Source organism: Exophiala bonariae (genome assembly GCF_035927105.1).
Source record: "Exophiala bonariae strain CCFEE 5792 chromosome Unknown scaffold_8, whole genome shotgun sequence".
Taxonomy (NCBI): Eukaryota; Fungi; Ascomycota; class Eurotiomycetes; order Chaetothyriales; family Herpotrichiellaceae; genus Exophiala; species Exophiala bonariae.
In genome coordinates, this window is record NW_027042483.1 from 828,996 (window position 1) to 847,142 (window position 18,147).

An 18,147-nucleotide genomic window follows, 5' to 3' on the forward strand; every position below is an offset into this window, starting at 1 on the left:
ACTCGATCGGTGACTATTAGGCGAGCCGTTGTGTTTTTAACATGCAGGTCATAGCAAGCTTGAAGTACGTTGAGTTTGCACAAAGAGATGTTCAGTATGTCAACCCCAAATTCTTCAAGAACGATGACATCATCGTGCATCATAAGCTGCCGAGTTCATGTCGGCGCGAGGCTGAAAGGCGAGACAGGTGAAAGAACTGGGGTATATCCATGTCATTGCAAAGCTAATCAGCCCCCGTAGATGATTCATAGTCATGCAGAGAACTTCTATCCGTACCATTTTATGCGGACTCTCTGGTTTCACCCTGTCTTGCAGCTGTAGCTCATGCCGCTAGATTCGTACCACACCACCAGCCATGCGCGGCAAAGGTACAACTAACATTAAAAGTGGTATCATAATCCTCAATATCGCCAATACAACACAACCGACCAACATAGACGCCTTGGAAATGTACACAATCGTATCATTGGCGTCTGCATCATGACCTCCTTGCCCGCTCTCGCTCTTGCTGATGACTGCAAGTCTAATCAAAGGCTCATGAAAATAGGGTATGCAAAGCGCCATCGCCAGCACACTTATGCTGGCGATGGCTAGTCATAAGACTGTACAAGAAGATGATTGCTGCCTATGTTTGATTTGAGTCAGTGGTTTGTTCAGTCTTTGCGCAAAGTGCAGCATCGACTGACATCCGCACAAGAGGAACGGTGCATTCGGCTGATCAGCAGTCGTCTGATGTGTTCTCTGTAGCATCGGGTGGTGGGGGTGGCGTGCTATCTGCAGTCGGTTGGTGTTCACGGGCGAGCGCCAATGCGCGCTGTTCGGCTTCGAACCCCCTTCACGGAAAGGATGTCAGGCCGACCTGCCTTGCAATATAGGAAGAGAAATGGAATGTGGAAATTAAGACTTACCACCTGGCTGCTTCCAGCCGTTGGATCCATCTTGCCACAATCTTCAACCGTTCCCTAACACTGGTAGCTGGAAGCAGGAGATACTTCTCAGACTCCGAGATTGGCAGAACACTAGCAAGCCAATATGGAAAAACTGCGGGGTCGCTTGGCGGCTGACCATATGCAGCGAGCACACGTTGATGGAGCCAACGTGCTGACCTTGATCTGGCTTGCTCCACAAAGTCTGAAGCATACTCCAAGAGACGTTGGGTCGACATTTGTTGTATTCGGGCTTCATCTTCGTTCATTGTGGTGGGTACGCAGCTCGTCTCTTGAGCTTCAATACTCTCTTCTTCGTGTACCGGAATGTCGTCAATGCGTTGAACCTCTCCAACAAGATAACCATCAACCACCGAAGTGTTGATGACTCGAAATCTATACATCCCTCGCGTTTCTATGAGGCTGCGACCGTCTGGTAGCATTTCTAATCTTTCGATGTAAAGGACCGTGCCGTATGGCATAAAACTGGGTTGACCGGGTACAGGTCCATCTTGCCGATACATGAGTATTCCAAACTTTCGGGAGCCTGACTCCATTGCCCTTCTGATCATCAAACGATAACGCGGCTCAAAAATGTGTAAGAAGGTCGGCATTTGTGGATAGGCCAAGGTACAGGGAAATAGCGGTAGTCTTGATTGCTCATCGATCGCATCTTCCTGTTGAGCAATCTCAAGCCGAGCAGCAAGAGCTTCTGGTAACAAATGTTGAAGGAGATATGTGATTCTCTTGTTACTTGGTTCGGCTGATGCACTCGGCAGGACAGGTAGTCTTCGACGACACATCGGGCAAACATTGGCATGATCCATTGCTCGGGCGAAACATTTCCGACAAAAGGTGTGGCCACAGGCTGTGGTCAACGGGTCCAACATGGCCTGATAGCATACTTGGCATTCTAGCTCAGACCGGACCGTCTCTTGAAGGGTCGAAAGTACGGCGGTATCGAGCGCGCGGATCGACTCAATTGAGTTGGGATCGATGGCAGTATATGAGAGATCTGAGTGATAATTCAGTTCACCCATATCTGCCAGAACAAACGAGGCCACGATGCGACCACCCAGTAGGACACGTGACCTGGGCATGAAGTCCATGGCCGAATCAGCCACAACAGCGAGGTCAGGCTTTTCGTCCAGGAGAACAGGGATTTCGGGAGTCTCAGTCTTGTATCGTCCCACATATTCTTTGACGACGCCTAGGATCTTGTTAAGCGTGACATCGGTGCCGCAGTCCGCTAGAGAGTGTTCCAAGCCGCAGTCCTTGAAGGGACATATAAATCCCTCTGCTCGTCCTTCGACTTGTGGATATGTGATGTTTTCTCGTTTGTATAGAGGAGGGAGGCATGGTTTGCATAGGGAGTTGCCACATGGCAAGGTCAAAGGTTCTCTCAGAGGATATGAGCACTGTGAGCACTGAAACAACCTGACTATCTTTCGAGCGTCGTCGTATGAATCGTAGGCCGCGGAGGCCGTCGTCGGTGACTGCTCGCCATTGCCACTCATTTGCGCGGTTCGACAGAAAGTGCAAGACGGAGTCTGTCCAAACCAAATGTCCTCCTTCTCCTTTACAATCTCGGGACCGATTAAGGCAGATAATGGATAAGATCCATGTACGGCAGGATCAATGTTCGTCTTACTACAACTGAAACTTGTGGGGGTGTCGCTGTATTTGTGGTTCACTGTTCGTTCTCGTCGTCTCGTCAAGCAGTTGGAGGATGGTTTTCAATTGCTAGAGGTGAAGGGACAGGTAATTAGTTCGGAGGAAGGTGCATGATCTTGAATTGGAGACGATAGCGAAGGAGAGTCAATTGGATGAGGTGATCGATAGGCAGTCGTAGATGTAAACGGAGTAGAGCAACCAGCCGCAAACAAGTATGAACAAAAGACTAATGCGATGGTCAATCAATGAAAAGGCTCATTTCGACAGATCATCGACGTGTAGACTTTTGATGGCAATACTGGTAATGGTGAAAGGCACGGTGGGGGCATCGACGATGGCACTCGGGATTCTCTCGTACGAAGAGGGTAGTGGGTGGACAGGCGGGCAGCATGAAGAGCGGGCAAACCCAGGCACGAGTGGCTCCAGGCGTGTGGTATCATGACAAGGATTACGACCGGGATCAGAGGTAGGCGACATCAGGAGGATAGGGATTGGCCATCGCAGCATAAGCACAAAGCGAGTCAAGTGTTTGATGGGCAAAACAACGATGAGTACGACATGTCAAGGATGATTCAGATCTGGAGGATTGCTTGAGGATCGAGGAAAAACGGTGGTGCGGGCTCAATACAAGCCGAACGGGCAGATTTGTGTGGAAGGCCAACTTGCTGCCAGATAGAACTCGTCATAGATTGTGGCACTCTTGGCACCCGCTAAGCCATTCTGGAACTAGCCGTCCTGGCGGTCTTTCTTCACGTGATATGCCTTCTTGTGCTGCTCTCCTTTTTGCAGATGCACTGGTCATCACTATGACAATATGGTAACCATTTCCTTCCCGATGTGCTCGAGTCAGGCAGAAAATATCGTTGTGTGTACCCAACCTGTACAAGCACGCGCTCGAACACGTTGAGCACAGTCCCTACCCGAGGAACCTGTGCCTATTTTCTGCGCCACGCCATGCCCAGGCTCGTGACCAGCTGAAATCCCATGCCGTGCACTGACCTGAACTATCCTTGGACACTATCAGGCAGCCTTGCCACTTGTCCTTCAGTAATAGCTTCTGCGCAGCTGTTGCAGTCGCGGTATGATGGTATTCTCAGCTGCAGCACTGACAGGTATCATTAAACCTTGATGGTCAGGGAGTCAGGGTCTTGTGTGTTGACGCCACTTTCACCTTTGACCCCTCAAGATGCCCTCGTGTCTATCCACTCCGAATTAAAGACTCCACTTGATCCCGAAAGGGTAGTCGTTGCGGCTACACTCCTCGAAGCTACACTCATGTTTATGCCCAACTCGGTAAGTCAGCCACATGCAGTATCTAGCCCGTATCGGATCCAGTCGATTCTCCCAACTCCTCGTCCAGTACAATGTTCCTCATCACATTGGGGTTGAAAAGATTCAAGATCTTGTGTCTCGCTTGTTGACGGTAATGATGACTCTCGAGAATGCTGAGAGATTTCCGAAACAGCTCGGTGTCTGAGAAATGTGCAGGTTGCTTTACCTTGATCGTGTGAAGCTCACCGGTGGCCTTTTTGTACATGACGGAATTACCCATCTCGACCACCAATTTCAGTATCTTCGCTTTGACGGGGTCTTCGTCGGTCGTTGCTGCTTTGTAGATGGCCTCATGTTCAGAATTTGGTACTCGGGTATGGGTGGATGAACCAACGGATTTCTGGCATAAAGTTAGCATAGCAATGCAAATATCCAACAATCTGAAACTTACCAGGCACAAAGTCTCCAAATTTCGGGGTATGCAGAGCCCGAGTGATCTCCCACGAGGATCGACTGTCGTCTCCCACCCATTTTCAGCGAGCATCTCAAACCCATGTAAGGTTCTGGAGATCAGTCCTAGGACAAAACATGCCGTGCCGCGCATTGACATGACTTCTGCATTTTCAGCAATGCGGACAATTGCAGTGACCACATCCGCTTCCTCAAGAAACGGTGCACCCAGATCCATGGAGCCAATGTTTCCAACTGCCCACATACATCCTTTGACCTTTGTCAAAATCTCTGCGTCTTCTTCGTCCACCCGAAAATCCCGGATTGTGGACGAAAATTCATAGAAATGGCCAGAATGCTTCAAGAGCTTGCACCCCTCCTCCGTTCGTGCGAGCTCGCGGTAGAAATGTGGGGGAGCGATCCCAATCTCATGCGGATCTACCGCGGGATCCTCATTGAAGCTTGTCTTGTTAAAACTGCCATCCATATACGCACGTAATATCGAGGCCTCGACCAGTGCCACGTACGCATCGTTCCGTCCTAGGAACCAATCGTCCATTTCCTGTGTAATATAGTCTAGGCCGCTCAGATATCGATATCCCACGGACGTGGATAAGAATCGTAGGAGGAGCGGGGCGCCAATCTCTCCTAGGTGATCTAACGATGGTCGGCATTTGACCACATACTCAAGATGGCTGCGCTGGTTGCATGCCTCTTCAAGAATTTTGACAGCAGTCTCGCACACCTCAACGTCTGGATCGTAGAGTTGTGTTAACACAAGTCGCAATGCCCAGTGTGAGCTGGACGGATCCTGTAGTCCTGAGGAATATTGGACTCTACCAACGGCGTACCGTCGTAAAAGTTTAGTGGAGAAGAGCCGAATGTCTTTGACTCCGGATGTGAGTGCCTTGGACAGTACCACCCGAAGATGTGAATCTAGAGTGAAATCCATATTCCCGAGGAGGGCCTTATTGAGATCATCACGGTTCTTCAGTTCGACAAGATGATAGAACATGTCCATCATATGCCACTGTTCCATTAGTCTCATACCCTCAGGACTACGACTCAGCGCTCCGAGCATAGCAAAATAGCCACCACTGAGAGTCTCGGCCATCTGATGACGGTCAAACAATGGGGTAGCGGATGTGATGCCACTATGAGGATCAATTTGTGCGAGACATTCTCCAATCTGTCGGAGAAGTTTATTTTCTGCAAGGTACTGAAGTCCAACCGCAGTCTGGGTCAATGTCCTCATCAAGGCGCATCCTGTGCGTACGTATCGTTGATTCGGCCTGGTACTTCGAATCATCGAGAATCTGTATTTGAACGGTCGAAAGAAGCCGACAAGCCTCTTGAGAAATTTAGGTGACTTGATGGCTTCTTCCAATCTTTTAGGGTTCAATAATGGCCCTTCCACTAAGCCATGAATGAGGTCCCATTTCCACTTGACATATTGGGAATGGTTTGTGACTTGGCTGTCGATCATGGCCTGGCGAAATTGGTCCGCATCCATCAAGACCGTATATTTTGATCGTTCAATAGCTTGCGGGCCGACCGCCAGTTCGTCTCCAGGCATCGCCCGTCCAAATGTGTTCGACGTCGTAGTTCGGTTCAAAGTGCGATTGATACTCTCAATCTGGTATATCATGCTCATATTGATCGCAGAAGTTTCGGAGCCAAATTCCTCCACGCGGGATACTAGATCACCAAGAACTTGAATGTTTGCGCTGATACTTTCTGGTAGTGCATGGTGAGCCAATTTCAACACTTCTGTGAGGAGGAGTGTAGTTTTTCTCTTCAAAGTCAAGTCCTCCTCAACTTTGATGAGTTCGACCAGTGCCGGTATCAAACCTGCCTTTATCAAGGCCGCCAGGACCAGAGCAGAGAAGTGGTATGTCAAATCAAATCTACCGTCGGCACTGTATTCGGCAAGTTGACGTTGAGAAGGCTGTTCAGTAGGTACAGTATTGACTCGTCCATAGGTGGTAAGCCTTCGGCCAGCGAGGAATGAGCTTGACCACGAGGGAGGCTTTATGCGTAGAATGTCAAACAATAACTCCACGACTGTATCTCTAGATTGGGTGATGGGATAGACCAATGAGTCAATCAATGATCGTAAAGGTGCCGCACCGTTCATGGCCAGTAGAAGAAAACCAGGCCATGTCTTCAACATTGCTGCAATGGCCTGCGCACAGGTCTTTAGCTTCTCCTCATTGCCATTCAAGAGAAGTGGATCGGTGAACGGAGCAAACATGGCCTCGAATTCACGACCAGTATGCAAATATCGCCTTTGTTGAGGATGATCAAGTATGTGAAGGAAGCTTGCCACCAGGCCTTCAGGGGCTGGAAATGTTCCGTCGGCCAACGCATCGGTCAGAGTTCCCATGCCATCAGCAGCAACTAGTAGCTCTGTATTCTTTGCTAGAATTTCTGCAAGTGTCAGGAGGCAGATGTCCTTGAGCCTATCATCATATGTCTCAGCAACTGCCACCAGACTACGAACCACAGCACGAGAAATTTCGCGAACACCGTCCTTGACATCGAGGAAAGCTCTGACAAATTTGACTGCCTGCTCACGTTCAAGGACGGCCTTCTCCTTCTTGACCAGAGACAATATCACCAACTCATCTGTGTGTAGAGTTCTGATCGTCTGGAGAGATTTCCTGTCTGCAATCGCATGTCGGGTCAACCTGTACCCTGCTGCAACCACATCTGAACTCTCACTCAGCAGCATCAATTGAACCCTCAGACTGAAAACAGACCAAGCAAGATCGTATTTCAAGGTGGGATTGCGCTTCAGTAGCTCAACAAGCGCGTTCGCTCGTTCGATATAGTAGTCGGGTTGCATGCCATCGGTTTCAAGTTGCTGCAAAGTTTCGGTCAAGACCACAGTAGGAGACTCGCTATCGACAGAATCAGCAGGGTCATTGTCTGGATCCTGCGCCCTGGGGGGTGATTTCAAAGGGCTTCCTCTAAAATAACTCGAGATTCTTTTGCTCGGCGGAGTTGTCGGCGTTTGAGCCCTTAGAATCTCCTGGTCCAGTTCTTGTTTCAATTCTGCAAGTTTTCGGTTCGATGTTCCTAGTTCAATCTCGACTCGTTGCCGTTGTTCTTTGCTCTGCTTGTTGTTCTTGCTCAAGAGGGCTTCCAACATGTTCTCTGTTCCCAACTTGATTTTCATTTCTTTCGCGATCTTATCCCGTACCGCCGCCTGCCGTTGCTCCGAGATACCAATAGCATCACTATCTTTATATTGGACTTGCAGCCGCGAAAGATTGAGACCACCGGGTTCCGCTTGGGGAGTCGTCCTTCCTCCTTGCATGGCGCTCTTCATTTCCGGGTTGAAACTGCCCGGAAGCCCCGACGGCTGCGTGGAGGCGATGAGGGATTTCTGGCCATACTGAGAACTGCCACCCGACAGAGAGCGGCCATCTTTGACGGATGGACGCTGGAAAGAGAGGTCATCGCTCTTCCTAGAAGTATGACGCCCTATGAACCCTCTGCTCTGAATTGGTGTCACCGAATAACCTGACCCTTGTTCCGATGAGGCCATCGAGCCATGGAGTTTGGCCGTCCACTCGTGGACTGTAGCGAGAAGGGGAGCGCGAGCACAACTTGATGGTCGTGGATGGAGACTTCTTGGAGCAACCAAGGACCGGTCCTCAGGACATTAGAATTGAAACACTGTTATGGACACTTGTGGCTAGTTCGAATCTGCAGTGAGTGCGATCGCATATGTGGAGACCATTGGCTCTGAGCTTTCGTGGTCTTGCTCCAGCGCAGGATGGGGAGGTGAAGTGTGGAAGGGCCGGAGTAGATCCGCCAATTTATTGAGGAGGTGAGAGGTACACAAAAGGACGAGGCCGTAGGCGTAGTCCAGGATATCACAACCGCCAGCGTCGTAGAACGTTCGGATGGTGAGTAGCTTCAGATGTCGGATTTGAGTAAGACGTGTTGTTCATGGAGAGAAACAGCCTCGAGTCCATGTGCAGTGGCGCGGCGGAGCGCGGCATGGAATAACGTCTACGCTTGGAGTCTGTGTGCTCCGCCCACCAACCCCCCGCAGGAACCCCCAATTTGTTCTCAGCCTAAGCAACTCAGGGACAAATTAGTTAAACATTCTTCGTGGTCTGGTTAAGGTGTCCAGGGATCTTTAGGACCCCTAGCCTTAACCTCTAAGCTCCATTTGCCATGTGCAGCTACCAACTGCTAGTTAAATTCGATCAGGTCTGGAGGGGACATTTTCGCTTCTCGGTCCCTCTCATCCACGACTGATACCGAAACTAGATTCCATTGCAGATGGTACCAGCCATCGCTATGCCACTTTAGTAGTAATATGAGTTGTTTATTCTATTTCAACGGCACTCCTCGAGTCGTACAATCGATCCTGTGTACGAGTACGGCGTCCACCTCCGGTTCTAGAGATGGCGTTTCGACCACAGCACAGATCTGGCTTGGTGGCTTGAAAGGCGATTCTCGGTAAAAGGCGGTGACATCATAGCATTCAGATCATTCTGGGCTTCGAGGAACAAGGCTTCTTAACAACGACGGTATCTCTGTGGCCTAGCAGTATGATTGAGGCACCCGAAATGGACACGACCAAGCAAGTTGACTTGTCCATCAGCTGATAGATGGTAATATCCGTTTTACACCTGTTCTTGGACTGGCCGGAAGCATGAGGCCAGGAACATCCAACGCCATCGGCGAGCTCCGTTGCGTCTTTGATCGTACCGGCGCACGCCTTCAGAGCGATGCCTGCCCGCTTGATTAAGCGATGCCCAATCATTGAGACCAGAGCTGCGAAAGGGTCTACCAAATTGTCACGATCAGCGGTCTACAAGATCTTCTCACATTCGTACGCCTGTGCAATTGGTGCACGACGTGAATGAACTCGCAGCTCGTGCCGTCGCGCCCATTTTACCTTCGGACCCCTCAGATAAGAAATAATAAACATCTTATATAAAGATAAAGCTCGTCTTGTCCCTTGGCCAGACTGGAAGTGGCAGACCTCTCTTTTTGCAACAGAGCTTGAAGCATTTCTTTGACACGAGTTGACCTCCTCGCAATAGTTCGCATTACAAAAGTACTCTTGAGGTTGCAATCCTATTCTAAAATGCCTTCACTCTCTGCGGCCCGTTATGGCAAGGATAATATCCGGGTGTACAAAGTGGAAAAGGACGAAGCCACCAAGACCCATACTGTTGTAGAATATACAGTCACCGTTCTGTTAGAAGGCGAGATCGAAATCTCGTAAGTACACTCGATATAGACTGATCCACGCAGGAAACTGACAAAACTGCAGTTACACACAAGCAGACAATAGCGTCGTTGTTGCTACAGACACCATGAAGAACACCACCTATATTATCGCAAAGCAGAACCCTATTACACCTCCTGAACAGTTCGCTGCGATCTTAGGAACACACTTCATCGAAACCTACAAACACATTCACTCTGCGCACATCACTGTTGTGCAACATCGATGGACCAGAATGACAGTGGATGGAAAGCCCCATCCCCACTCGTTCTACAGAGACGGCAACGAGAAGAGACTGGTTCAAGCCGACGTATATGAGGGCAAGGGCATTGAGATCCGGTCTGGAATCTCCGACCTCCTGGTGCTCAAGAGCACCGGGTCGGAATTCCACCACTTCGTCCGCAACGACTTCACCACCCTCCCCGACGTATACGACCGCATTCTCAGTACCTCTGTGGACGCAGGCTGGCAGTGGTCTACCTTCAAAGACCTGGAAGCTGTGAAGAAGGACCTCGCGAAATTCAATCAGACCTGGGACAAGGCGCGCGAGATCACATTCAGACTCTTCGCTACCGAGGAAAGTCCCAGTGTCCAAAACACCATGTACAAGATGAGTGAAGAAATCCTCGCCGCAGAGCCACTCGTCTCCAAGGTCGACTATGCTCTGCCAAACAAGCACTACTTCGAGATTGATCTGTCGTGGCATCACGGACTGAAGAATACCGGCAAGGACGCCGAGGTGTATGCGCCGCAGTCGGATCCCAACGGACTGATCAAATGCACAGTTTCCCGATAGACGATGAAAGGTTATCTCGGATAGTCAAGAAATAGATAGCATATATGGCGCAGGAAACGGATGTCGGATCCTTGGAGGGAGTCTTATGAGAACAATGCCATCTTTGTAGATAATATGATAACAATAGTCATACAAGTCCTGTCAGAGACTAATTTTACCTTCTTCGCTCAAACGCCTCTGTGAAAATATGCAGAACAGCTCCGTCATGTGGCTATGACGGCGGCGCAGAGGATATTGATGGCGGCGCAGAGGATATTGACCCAGCACGTTGTGCCTCGATTGCCTCCATCACCTTCCCAGGCTGATACGGCTTTCCGGCAAACTTCACAATGTTGTGCTTGTAGGGATGTGCGGTCCCCTCAAACACTTTTAACCTCGCCAACCTCTTGTCCCGTAATCGATTCTTCGGTAACATTCCCCGTACGGCGCGCTTCAGCACCTCACCACCACCCCACTTCTCCATCATATAGTCTAAACTCATCTGCTTGAGGCTGCCCGGTCGCGTGTTATGAGTGTAGTACTGTTTCTGCGTTCGTTTCTTGCCCGTCACGTGTAGATCGTGGCAGCCGACCGCAACCACGTAGTCGCCGCAATCGGTTGATGGGTCCCAGATCGGTTTGTGCTTGCCCATAAGGAAGATGGCGATGGATGAGGCGATTCGGCCTAGTGACCGCGAGTCAGAGCCGATATCGATGTGATGCCATGTCCGCGAGTAGGCCAGGCGGGTCTTGTGAGAATTGTTAGGGAGTTTTCAGACGCATGATACAGGAATCGCGCAGCATACCTTGCCCACAACTTGAGACATGGTGGCTCAGTCTCTACCGTGACATGAGATGCTTCTGTCCGGAGTACGATGAGAGGTGCAGTCAACCTGATGTCGAGCACGGTTGATCGGAGCTTGTTTGGATAGTAACTCTCTACTGTCCACCAAAATCATCGCTCGCTGTCGGAAATCGAGAGCATGGGTTTTGTGCCAAGCATTTATAGCACATAAGAATCTGTCGCGCACCGTAGTGGCTGCAAGAGAAGTAATAATACTCCACGGTAGTTTTGGCCAATGAAATCCCGGCCCCAACTCAAAATGCACTCTTGGCATTCAGTCGCACTTTCCGCAACGAAATTTGGCGGACCACCAACATCGAAGACCGATTTCACAGCGACCTCTCTACCCGACAATATCTCAACTGTATCAACTCTGTAAATTGCCGTCAATTTCAAAATGTCGGCCACTCAGAGTGTACAGTGCTTCGGCAAGAAGAAGACTGGTGAGGCCCCCAATTTCGAGATATGTAGAAGGTGGAATGTCGTGCTAACGAATTCATTCCATAGCCACCGCAGTCGCACACGCAAAGGTTAGATTCCGAACACGATGGTGGATAGATGGGAACAGCAGCTTATGATTGTCACAGAAAGGAAAAGGCCTCGTCAAAGTCAATGGCAAACCTCTCAACCTCGTCCAACCCGAAATCCTACGATTCAAGGTACGCACGACACAAAGTCCCATAAGAGGTCAGAAACAAAAGAGAGGTGGATCAAGGCTCACGGATGGTTTTTTTTATTTAGGTCTACGAGCCACTCCTGATTGTTGGTCTCGACAAATTTTCTGAGATCGATATCCGCGTCCGGGTCACCGGTGGTGGTCACACTTCGCAAGTTTACGCCATCCGTCAAGCGATCGCCAAAGCCGTCGTTGCCTACTACCAAAAATTCGTCGATGAGTTCACAAAGAACTCGCTGAAGCAAGCTCTTGTTCAATACGACCGCACACTCCTTGTCGCCGATAACAGACGGTCGGAACCCAAGAAGTTCGGTGGTCCAGGTGCCAGAGCCAGATACCAGAAATCTTACCGTTAAGCGATTGTTATGGCTGGTTTCGCTGTTGTTGGGAGTGTGGCGATGTGGAAGAAGGGATGGTGAGGACTTCTCGAGCTGCTCTTGTGCCGAAGGATCCTCGATCGGACCTGGAAGGACATGGCTTTTTGCGTCCAGCATGGGAACGGAGCACCACTGGCAATCGGTTCATATGGCGAAATAAATTCGTCCATGCGGAAAAGGAGCAATCGCTTGACGTAGATGGATTTCTTGACATCCAGGACCATCTGCAGGTATGCAGAAAACGAATTCAAAATTAAACCATGCAATGAATGTTTATATATTCTCGATCTCAAAATTTCACGCAAGCCTGGTAGTCCTTACATCTCGACAACGACAGGAGCATACTCTCCGGTCTCTTCATCCTCATCCACCCCAGCCAGACTAACCTCTACCATCTCACCATCCTCCAACTCCAACATCCCCCTCCTAAGCCTATCCCTCTCACTCGCCCAACCATACCTATCCTCAAAGAACGACTGCAGTCTCTCGACCTCCCTTTTCAAGTCCTCCACTCCACCATCTGCAGCATGCACATCCACAGCAGCGCGAAACCTCGCCCAATACCGTCTCAACCAGGCACTGCTCACCTCATCCCTCAACTCAAACAACCCACCTTCCACATCCTCTACCCTGCGCATCTGCTCGCCCATCACACGCACCATCTGCACGAAATAAGGCTCCACATCCCGGAGCGCCTCGTGGCACGTAAAGAACACCACGAGAATGCGCTTCCACTGCTCGAGACAGCTGTAGTTCGCGAGCGTCAGCACCATGAGGAAGCAGAACTGTAGTTCCCCTAGTAAACCCCGTGCACCCACTGTCTTGCGCTCGTTCTGCGTCTTTTCCCGTGCCGTAGCCGACGGGGTCTCAGTGTCCACGAGTTCGAGACTTACCGCGTCCACAAGCGTCGACAGATACCAGCTGCGGTCGCGGGCGCGGTCTGTGCGTACGCGTCCGACATCGTCGGCAGCCCAGGTCTGCTTGAGGTCGATGACCGTCAGATGCAGCGGGTGCTGGTGCAGGGCGTCGTTGGCTTCGAGGTGCGAGAGCCCAGGTATGGTTTCTGTGTCGGATGGCGCGGACGCGACGGACGTCGTGGTCCACTCGCTCTGGAGGATGCGTGTGAGTAGCGTCGGTGAGATGTGAGACGTCAGGTCTTGCCAGGTCGAGGGATCTGCTTGGTCGTCAGGGTCGCTGTTGCCGTTGTCATTGCCCTGGTCTTCTTCCACTTCGGCATCATCGCCTTCTTCTGCACCATCACGGTGTTTGGTGGACCTAAGAGATGTATTGCCGTTGTTGGTGCTCTGTTTTGCGGCGAGATCGCTGGTCGCAGCTTGCAGTGCCTCGTAGTCGAGTAATCCGCGGGACGGGTCTCTCGCTGAAGAGATCACATTTTGCGCCGATTCGGCTTCGTCATCGAGGAGATCGAGAGACTCGCTGTCTGCGTTCCACTGCAGGATCCGACGCGGATCGTCCGGGGTCAGATTTACCCATCGACCTTGTCGGATTGAAAGCGAGGCGTCCGTCCCACTGTAGAGGAGATGCAGGCCATGTCGGATGTTGTGGATTCCTTGGAACTGGGCAGATGAGTTAAACGTGATGAGATCGAGACCGATAAATGTCTTAGGAGGCAGATTCAGGAAAATCAGACTGCCGGATTGCGAACCAGACATGGTGGTGGTTTTTGGATGGTGGTTTTGGGGAAGATTTATTTCTGTGAGGGGCAAGGCTAAACCGACAAGTTTGAGGGGTATGCGGTTGCAATTTGGTAAAACTAAAACAGGATCACGAACGAGGAAATTGAATACGGCACTGGATCGGGATTCATGAATCATTTACATCATCTGCCATTTTGTATGTAGCAGATAGATGAAAACTGCTTGGAGTTTCTGAAGACCAGGCTGAAAAATGCCGTTCTTCGCGTAATATTGTTGGGGATCATTGGCATCCATCGTAGACCGACATATCATTGAACCCTCTCGGGCGTATGTAGTAGTAAAACTTCCAGATCCACCAAGAGACTGGCACATCGCTCAGAGACGACGACCACGGCGACCACCCTTGCGTCGCGTGCTGTCGGAAGGTGTGGGTGTGACATCCTCGATTCTGCCAATCTTCATTCCAGATCGGGCCAAAGCACGGAGAGCAGATTGAGCACCGGGGCCGGGTGTCTTTGTGCCGTTACCACCAGTGGCTCGGATCTTGATGTGCAGAGCGGTGATGCCGAGTTCTTTGCATCGCTGTGCGACGTCCTGGGCAGCCAACATAGCGGCGTATGGAGAGGACTCATCACGATCGGCCTTGACTTTCATACCGCCAGTCACACGGGTGATGGTTTCGCGGCCACTGGAAATCACCCAGATTGTTAGCCTTTGAACCTTCTGATCCCGTTGTGTGTGGAACTTGATTCCCAGCTTTTAATGTGGTGTGCGAGAGGACTTACGAGAGATCGGTGACATGGACGAAGGTATCGTTGAAGGAAGCAAAGATGCGGGCGACGCCAAAGACGAGTTCACCTGCATAAGACATTTCGATCAGTTTTTGGTCTTTGACTGTAAAAGCCTTTCCAAGTTGTCACTCACCTTCGCGGACCTGGGGGCCGAGCGAGATATTCTCGGTGGCGGCGCGTTCGACCTTCTTCTTGGGAGGCATTTTGATGATGACAGCGAGGGCTTGTGAAGTGCTGTGTAATTGTCTTGTCGTTGGGAGATAGAGGGAAACTTCACATAAATTCGTGCCTGCGAAAGTTGGGATTGTGGGAGAAATGACTAGCGCCGGAGACTAAATACCCGACGTGTCTAACCCAGATAGGACACGGGTCTTGGCAAAGCCTCGAGAAAGTCTTTCGTTTTTCCAGACTCGAGCTTTTCCACTCCTTCAATCATCAACATTATGACTCAACGTTCAAGGAACCGGCAGTAGTTCCTGTCTGAACAAGAGTGGACAGCAGCTGAGAAGATTGTTCTTCTTACTTCTGCTTGTTATGCACTCACAGACATCTATACTTTTCCGTCTCAACAAGATCTTATCTTCCCTTGATCATCCCCTACCGGACAAAATGGCTAACACCACAGTGGGCATCATCGGCATGGGCGACATGGGCCGAATGTATGCGAGAAGGTTTAGTGAAGCTGGTTGGAGGTAGGCAGAGCTGTTGTAGTTTGCCTTTCCAGCAATTCGTTCGTCAACCCCGATTGATTTAATCTCAAGGTATGTCAACATCTCCCCCATTCCTTCTTTTTTTCTCAAGGATGACTTGAGTGCATTTGGCTCGAGCATAATCTCCATGGCCTTGCTTCACCATCTTGGTGCGTTCGGCTGTGTTGGTTGTCACTGATGTAAAATACTCGCTACCTTAATTTTTATTTGTCTGAGGAAAACACCTTCTACGTTACTTCATCTTATGACATTTGTCTGAAATGATGACTAACATACCTCTCCACAGATTCGTAATTTGACTCAGTCGGGCCATCGGAGAAGGACTCTAAGCTGATAGATTGTCAACCGCAGAGTTAATGCTTGTGATCGACCAGACAAATTTCAAGCACTCCAGAAGGAGTACGCGAATGAGGTTTGTGTCATCAGCAACATTGATGAAGCATGATTGACCAGATGTAGAACAAAATAAACATATTACCAAATGGTCACCTTGTTTCCCGAGACAGTGATTGGATCATCTACAGTGTCGAGGCAGAGGTCATTGGCAAAATTGTGGCTGAATATGGCCCTTCAACCAAAGTCGGCGCTATAGTTGGCGGCCAAACCTCGTGCAAAGCTCCAGAACTCGCCGCCTTCGACAAATACCTCCCTAGTGATGTTGAAATTGTATCTTGTCATTCTTTACATGGCCCAGCAGTAGATCCCACGGGACAACCACTTGTCGTCATTCAGCACCGAGCTTCACAAAAGAGCGTCGACCTCTGCGTGGAGATCCTTTCATGTCTCAAATCAAAGTTTGTCTTCCTTTCAGGAGAAAAGCATGATAGAATTACAGCAGATACCCAGGCTGTCACACACGCTGCCTTCCTGAGCATGGGTACAGCATGGGCTGCGAACAAGCAGTTTCCATGGGAAATCAATCGATACGTCGGAGGTATCGAGAACGTCAAGATCAACATCACTCTGCGTATCTATGCCAATAAGTGGCATGTCTATGCTGGGCTTGCCATCCTCAACCCCGCAGCAAAAGAGCAAATTCGTCAATACGCGCAATCCGTGACCGAGCTGTTTAAATTGATGCTAGGTGGTCACCGAGAGGAATTGGCGCACAGAGTCAAAACTGCAGGAGCCGCGGTTTTCACCTCGCACGCAGCAGATCAGACCCTCCTGCTCGCCGACGATGTCCTGGATCGATTCTCGTTGGCAGAAACACCCAAGCAGCGGAAACCCAACAATCATCTAAGCTTGTTAGCGATTGTGGATTGCTGGTGGAAGCTTGGTATCGTTCCCTATGACCACATGATATGTTCCACTCCAGTGAGTAGTCCTCAAACAGGGTTAGGTCTATTCCTAACCATCATCCAGCTCTTTCGTATCTGGCTCGGTGTCACAGAATATCTGTTTCGTAATGAGAAACTGCTTGATGAAGTTATCAATACAGGGATAGATGATGATACTTTTCGCTCTGATGATCTAGAGTTCACCTTTGCTGCTCGGGTAAGTCTCTGTATCTCCAATTCTATCCTCGTGCAGCTGCATATACGAAGACCATGAGCTATGTTCTGCATGTTTCAGTGCTCGTAACAGCGAAGAGTGCCTTCCATGTTCGATGTCTTGCTTGATGCAATATAGGACAAGCATCTGCTTTCACAGGCTAACAATATTTCCGCCTAGGCATGGTCCGAGTGTGTCTCTTTTGGTGCTTTCGATGCATATCGCGAGCGCTTCACCAACATTCAACAGTACTTTGCACCAAGATTTCCGGACGCTGTGCGGCTCGGTAATGAGATGATCAAAGAGATCATGATGCACACAAAGACTTGATGCCTGCATAGGCACTATCGGAACAGCGATTTCTCAGCATTTGATTCGACCTATAGGCCTTCACGGGAAGGGGCTTTAACTAGCAGGCATCGTTTGATCTGACGATGCAGGCTTGGTGAGGAATTCCATCGCCACTGAAAGGTCTAGAAATGACTCTGATAAAATCCTTCGATCGGTTAAACAAATATCACAGCTGTGAAAGGTGTGAACACCAGGGCAATTCCCGGTGCATGGTAACAAGCAAAGATGCCAATAATAGTTTTTGTTTCGTGTCCGAGGCGGTCGATCAACGACTCGGCTCGAGTGTAGGAAAACCGCCGTCCTTCGTAGACTATGCCTATCCGAGTGTGCCACAACGGAAATACTCCTACCAATGGGAATAGCCACAATTCTTTGAATGACAGTGTGGGCATTGTAATCACTTCATGTCGACGTTTCACACATGGTATCATTGGCATCCGGTGGATAAATTTTGGCCTCATGCGGCGACTACGTGTCTCGTCTGAAGCCTGACGACCATGGATGATGTGCTCGGGATCTGCCATTATTAGAACCCTCTCTGTCACGCCGAGTGTCGACGAAGAAAATCTGATGCCGGCGATCGGAAGGCCGAACACAATCCGGTAGTTGTTCACTTGATAAGAGGATTCCGATATCAACCATATTCCCATCTCAACACGCCATGCTGGAAAGCCGGACACCGTAATGAGCCGCATGTATACGCGTAATCCACGATCTTGCGGCTCATTTGTGCTACATACCCGGGCCTGAGGCTCACCTGAATACATCATATCTGGGGGACATTGTTCCTGAACCTAGCTGACAGTGTGCTCTGCGCTGGCCTTATGCCTCACCTGGGTATTCACACGTACTCGTAGGAGTAGACACGGAGGGTATTGACATGCGCGCCATTC

At 50.0% G+C, this 18,147-nt stretch overlaps 8 protein-coding genes across 8 annotated transcripts; 3 read left to right on the forward strand and 5 right to left on the reverse strand.

The window, feature by feature from the left end:
* Positions 1 to 718: 718 nt before the first annotated feature.
* On the reverse strand, positions 719 to 2,443 carry LTR84_012728 (uncharacterized protein; the record flags this gene model as incomplete). Its single annotated transcript, XM_064856245.1, has 2 exons — positions 719 to 833; positions 909 to 2,443. 2 exons carry the CDS (start codon positions 2,441 to 2,443, stop codon positions 719 to 721), a joined length of 1,650 nt encoding a protein of 549 aa, XP_064708145.1.
* Positions 2,444 to 3,915: 1,472 nt separating this feature from the next.
* Positions 3,916 to 7,875, reverse strand: LTR84_012729 (uncharacterized protein; the record flags this gene model as incomplete). Its single annotated transcript, XM_064856246.1, has 2 exons — positions 3,916 to 4,272; positions 4,324 to 7,875. The coding sequence occupies 2 exons, from the start codon at positions 7,873 to 7,875 to the stop codon at positions 3,916 to 3,918; spliced, it is 3,909 nt and encodes a 1,302-aa protein (XP_064708146.1).
* Positions 7,876 to 9,435: 1,560 nt separating this feature from the next.
* LTR84_012730 (uncharacterized protein) lies at positions 9,436 to 10,375 on the forward strand (the record flags this gene model as incomplete). The annotated part of the gene is made up of 2 exons (XM_064856247.1): positions 9,436 to 9,572; positions 9,625 to 10,375. The coding sequence occupies 2 exons, from the start codon at positions 9,436 to 9,438 to the stop codon at positions 10,373 to 10,375; spliced, it is 888 nt and encodes a 295-aa protein (XP_064708147.1).
* A 211-nt stretch (positions 10,376 to 10,586) lies between these two features.
* LTR84_012731 (uncharacterized protein) lies at positions 10,587 to 11,180 on the reverse strand (the record flags this gene model as incomplete). Its single annotated transcript, XM_064856248.1, has 2 exons — positions 10,587 to 11,102; positions 11,160 to 11,180. The coding sequence occupies 2 exons, from the start codon at positions 11,178 to 11,180 to the stop codon at positions 10,587 to 10,589; spliced, it is 537 nt and encodes a 178-aa protein (XP_064708148.1).
* Positions 11,181 to 11,594: 414 nt separating this feature from the next.
* Positions 11,595 to 12,229, forward strand: RPS16 (40S ribosomal protein S16; the record flags this gene model as incomplete). The annotated part of the gene is made up of 4 exons (XM_064856249.1): positions 11,595 to 11,640; positions 11,705 to 11,727; positions 11,785 to 11,856; positions 11,939 to 12,229. The coding sequence occupies 4 exons, from the start codon at positions 11,595 to 11,597 to the stop codon at positions 12,227 to 12,229; spliced, it is 432 nt and encodes a 143-aa protein (XP_064708149.1).
* Positions 12,230 to 12,567: 338 nt separating this feature from the next.
* On the reverse strand, positions 12,568 to 13,923 carry LTR84_012733 (uncharacterized protein; the record flags this gene model as incomplete). Its single annotated transcript, XM_064856250.1, has 1 exon — positions 12,568 to 13,923. One exon carries the CDS (start codon positions 13,921 to 13,923, stop codon positions 12,568 to 12,570), a length of 1,356 nt encoding a protein of 451 aa, XP_064708150.1.
* A 360-nt stretch (positions 13,924 to 14,283) lies between these two features.
* On the reverse strand, positions 14,284 to 14,902 carry RPS14 (ribosomal protein S14, S11; the record flags this gene model as incomplete). Its single annotated transcript, XM_064856251.1, has 3 exons — positions 14,284 to 14,596; positions 14,694 to 14,766; positions 14,833 to 14,902. 3 exons carry the CDS (start codon positions 14,900 to 14,902, stop codon positions 14,284 to 14,286), a joined length of 456 nt encoding a protein of 151 aa, XP_064708151.1.
* Positions 14,903 to 15,308: 406 nt separating this feature from the next.
* On the forward strand, positions 15,309 to 17,233 carry LTR84_012735 (uncharacterized protein; the record flags this gene model as incomplete). The annotated part of the gene is made up of 5 exons (XM_064856252.1): positions 15,309 to 15,358; positions 15,761 to 15,821; positions 15,869 to 16,726; positions 16,775 to 16,906; positions 17,084 to 17,233. 5 exons carry the CDS (start codon positions 15,309 to 15,311, stop codon positions 17,231 to 17,233), a joined length of 1,251 nt encoding a protein of 416 aa, XP_064708152.1.
* Positions 17,234 to 18,147: the final 914 nt, after the last annotated feature.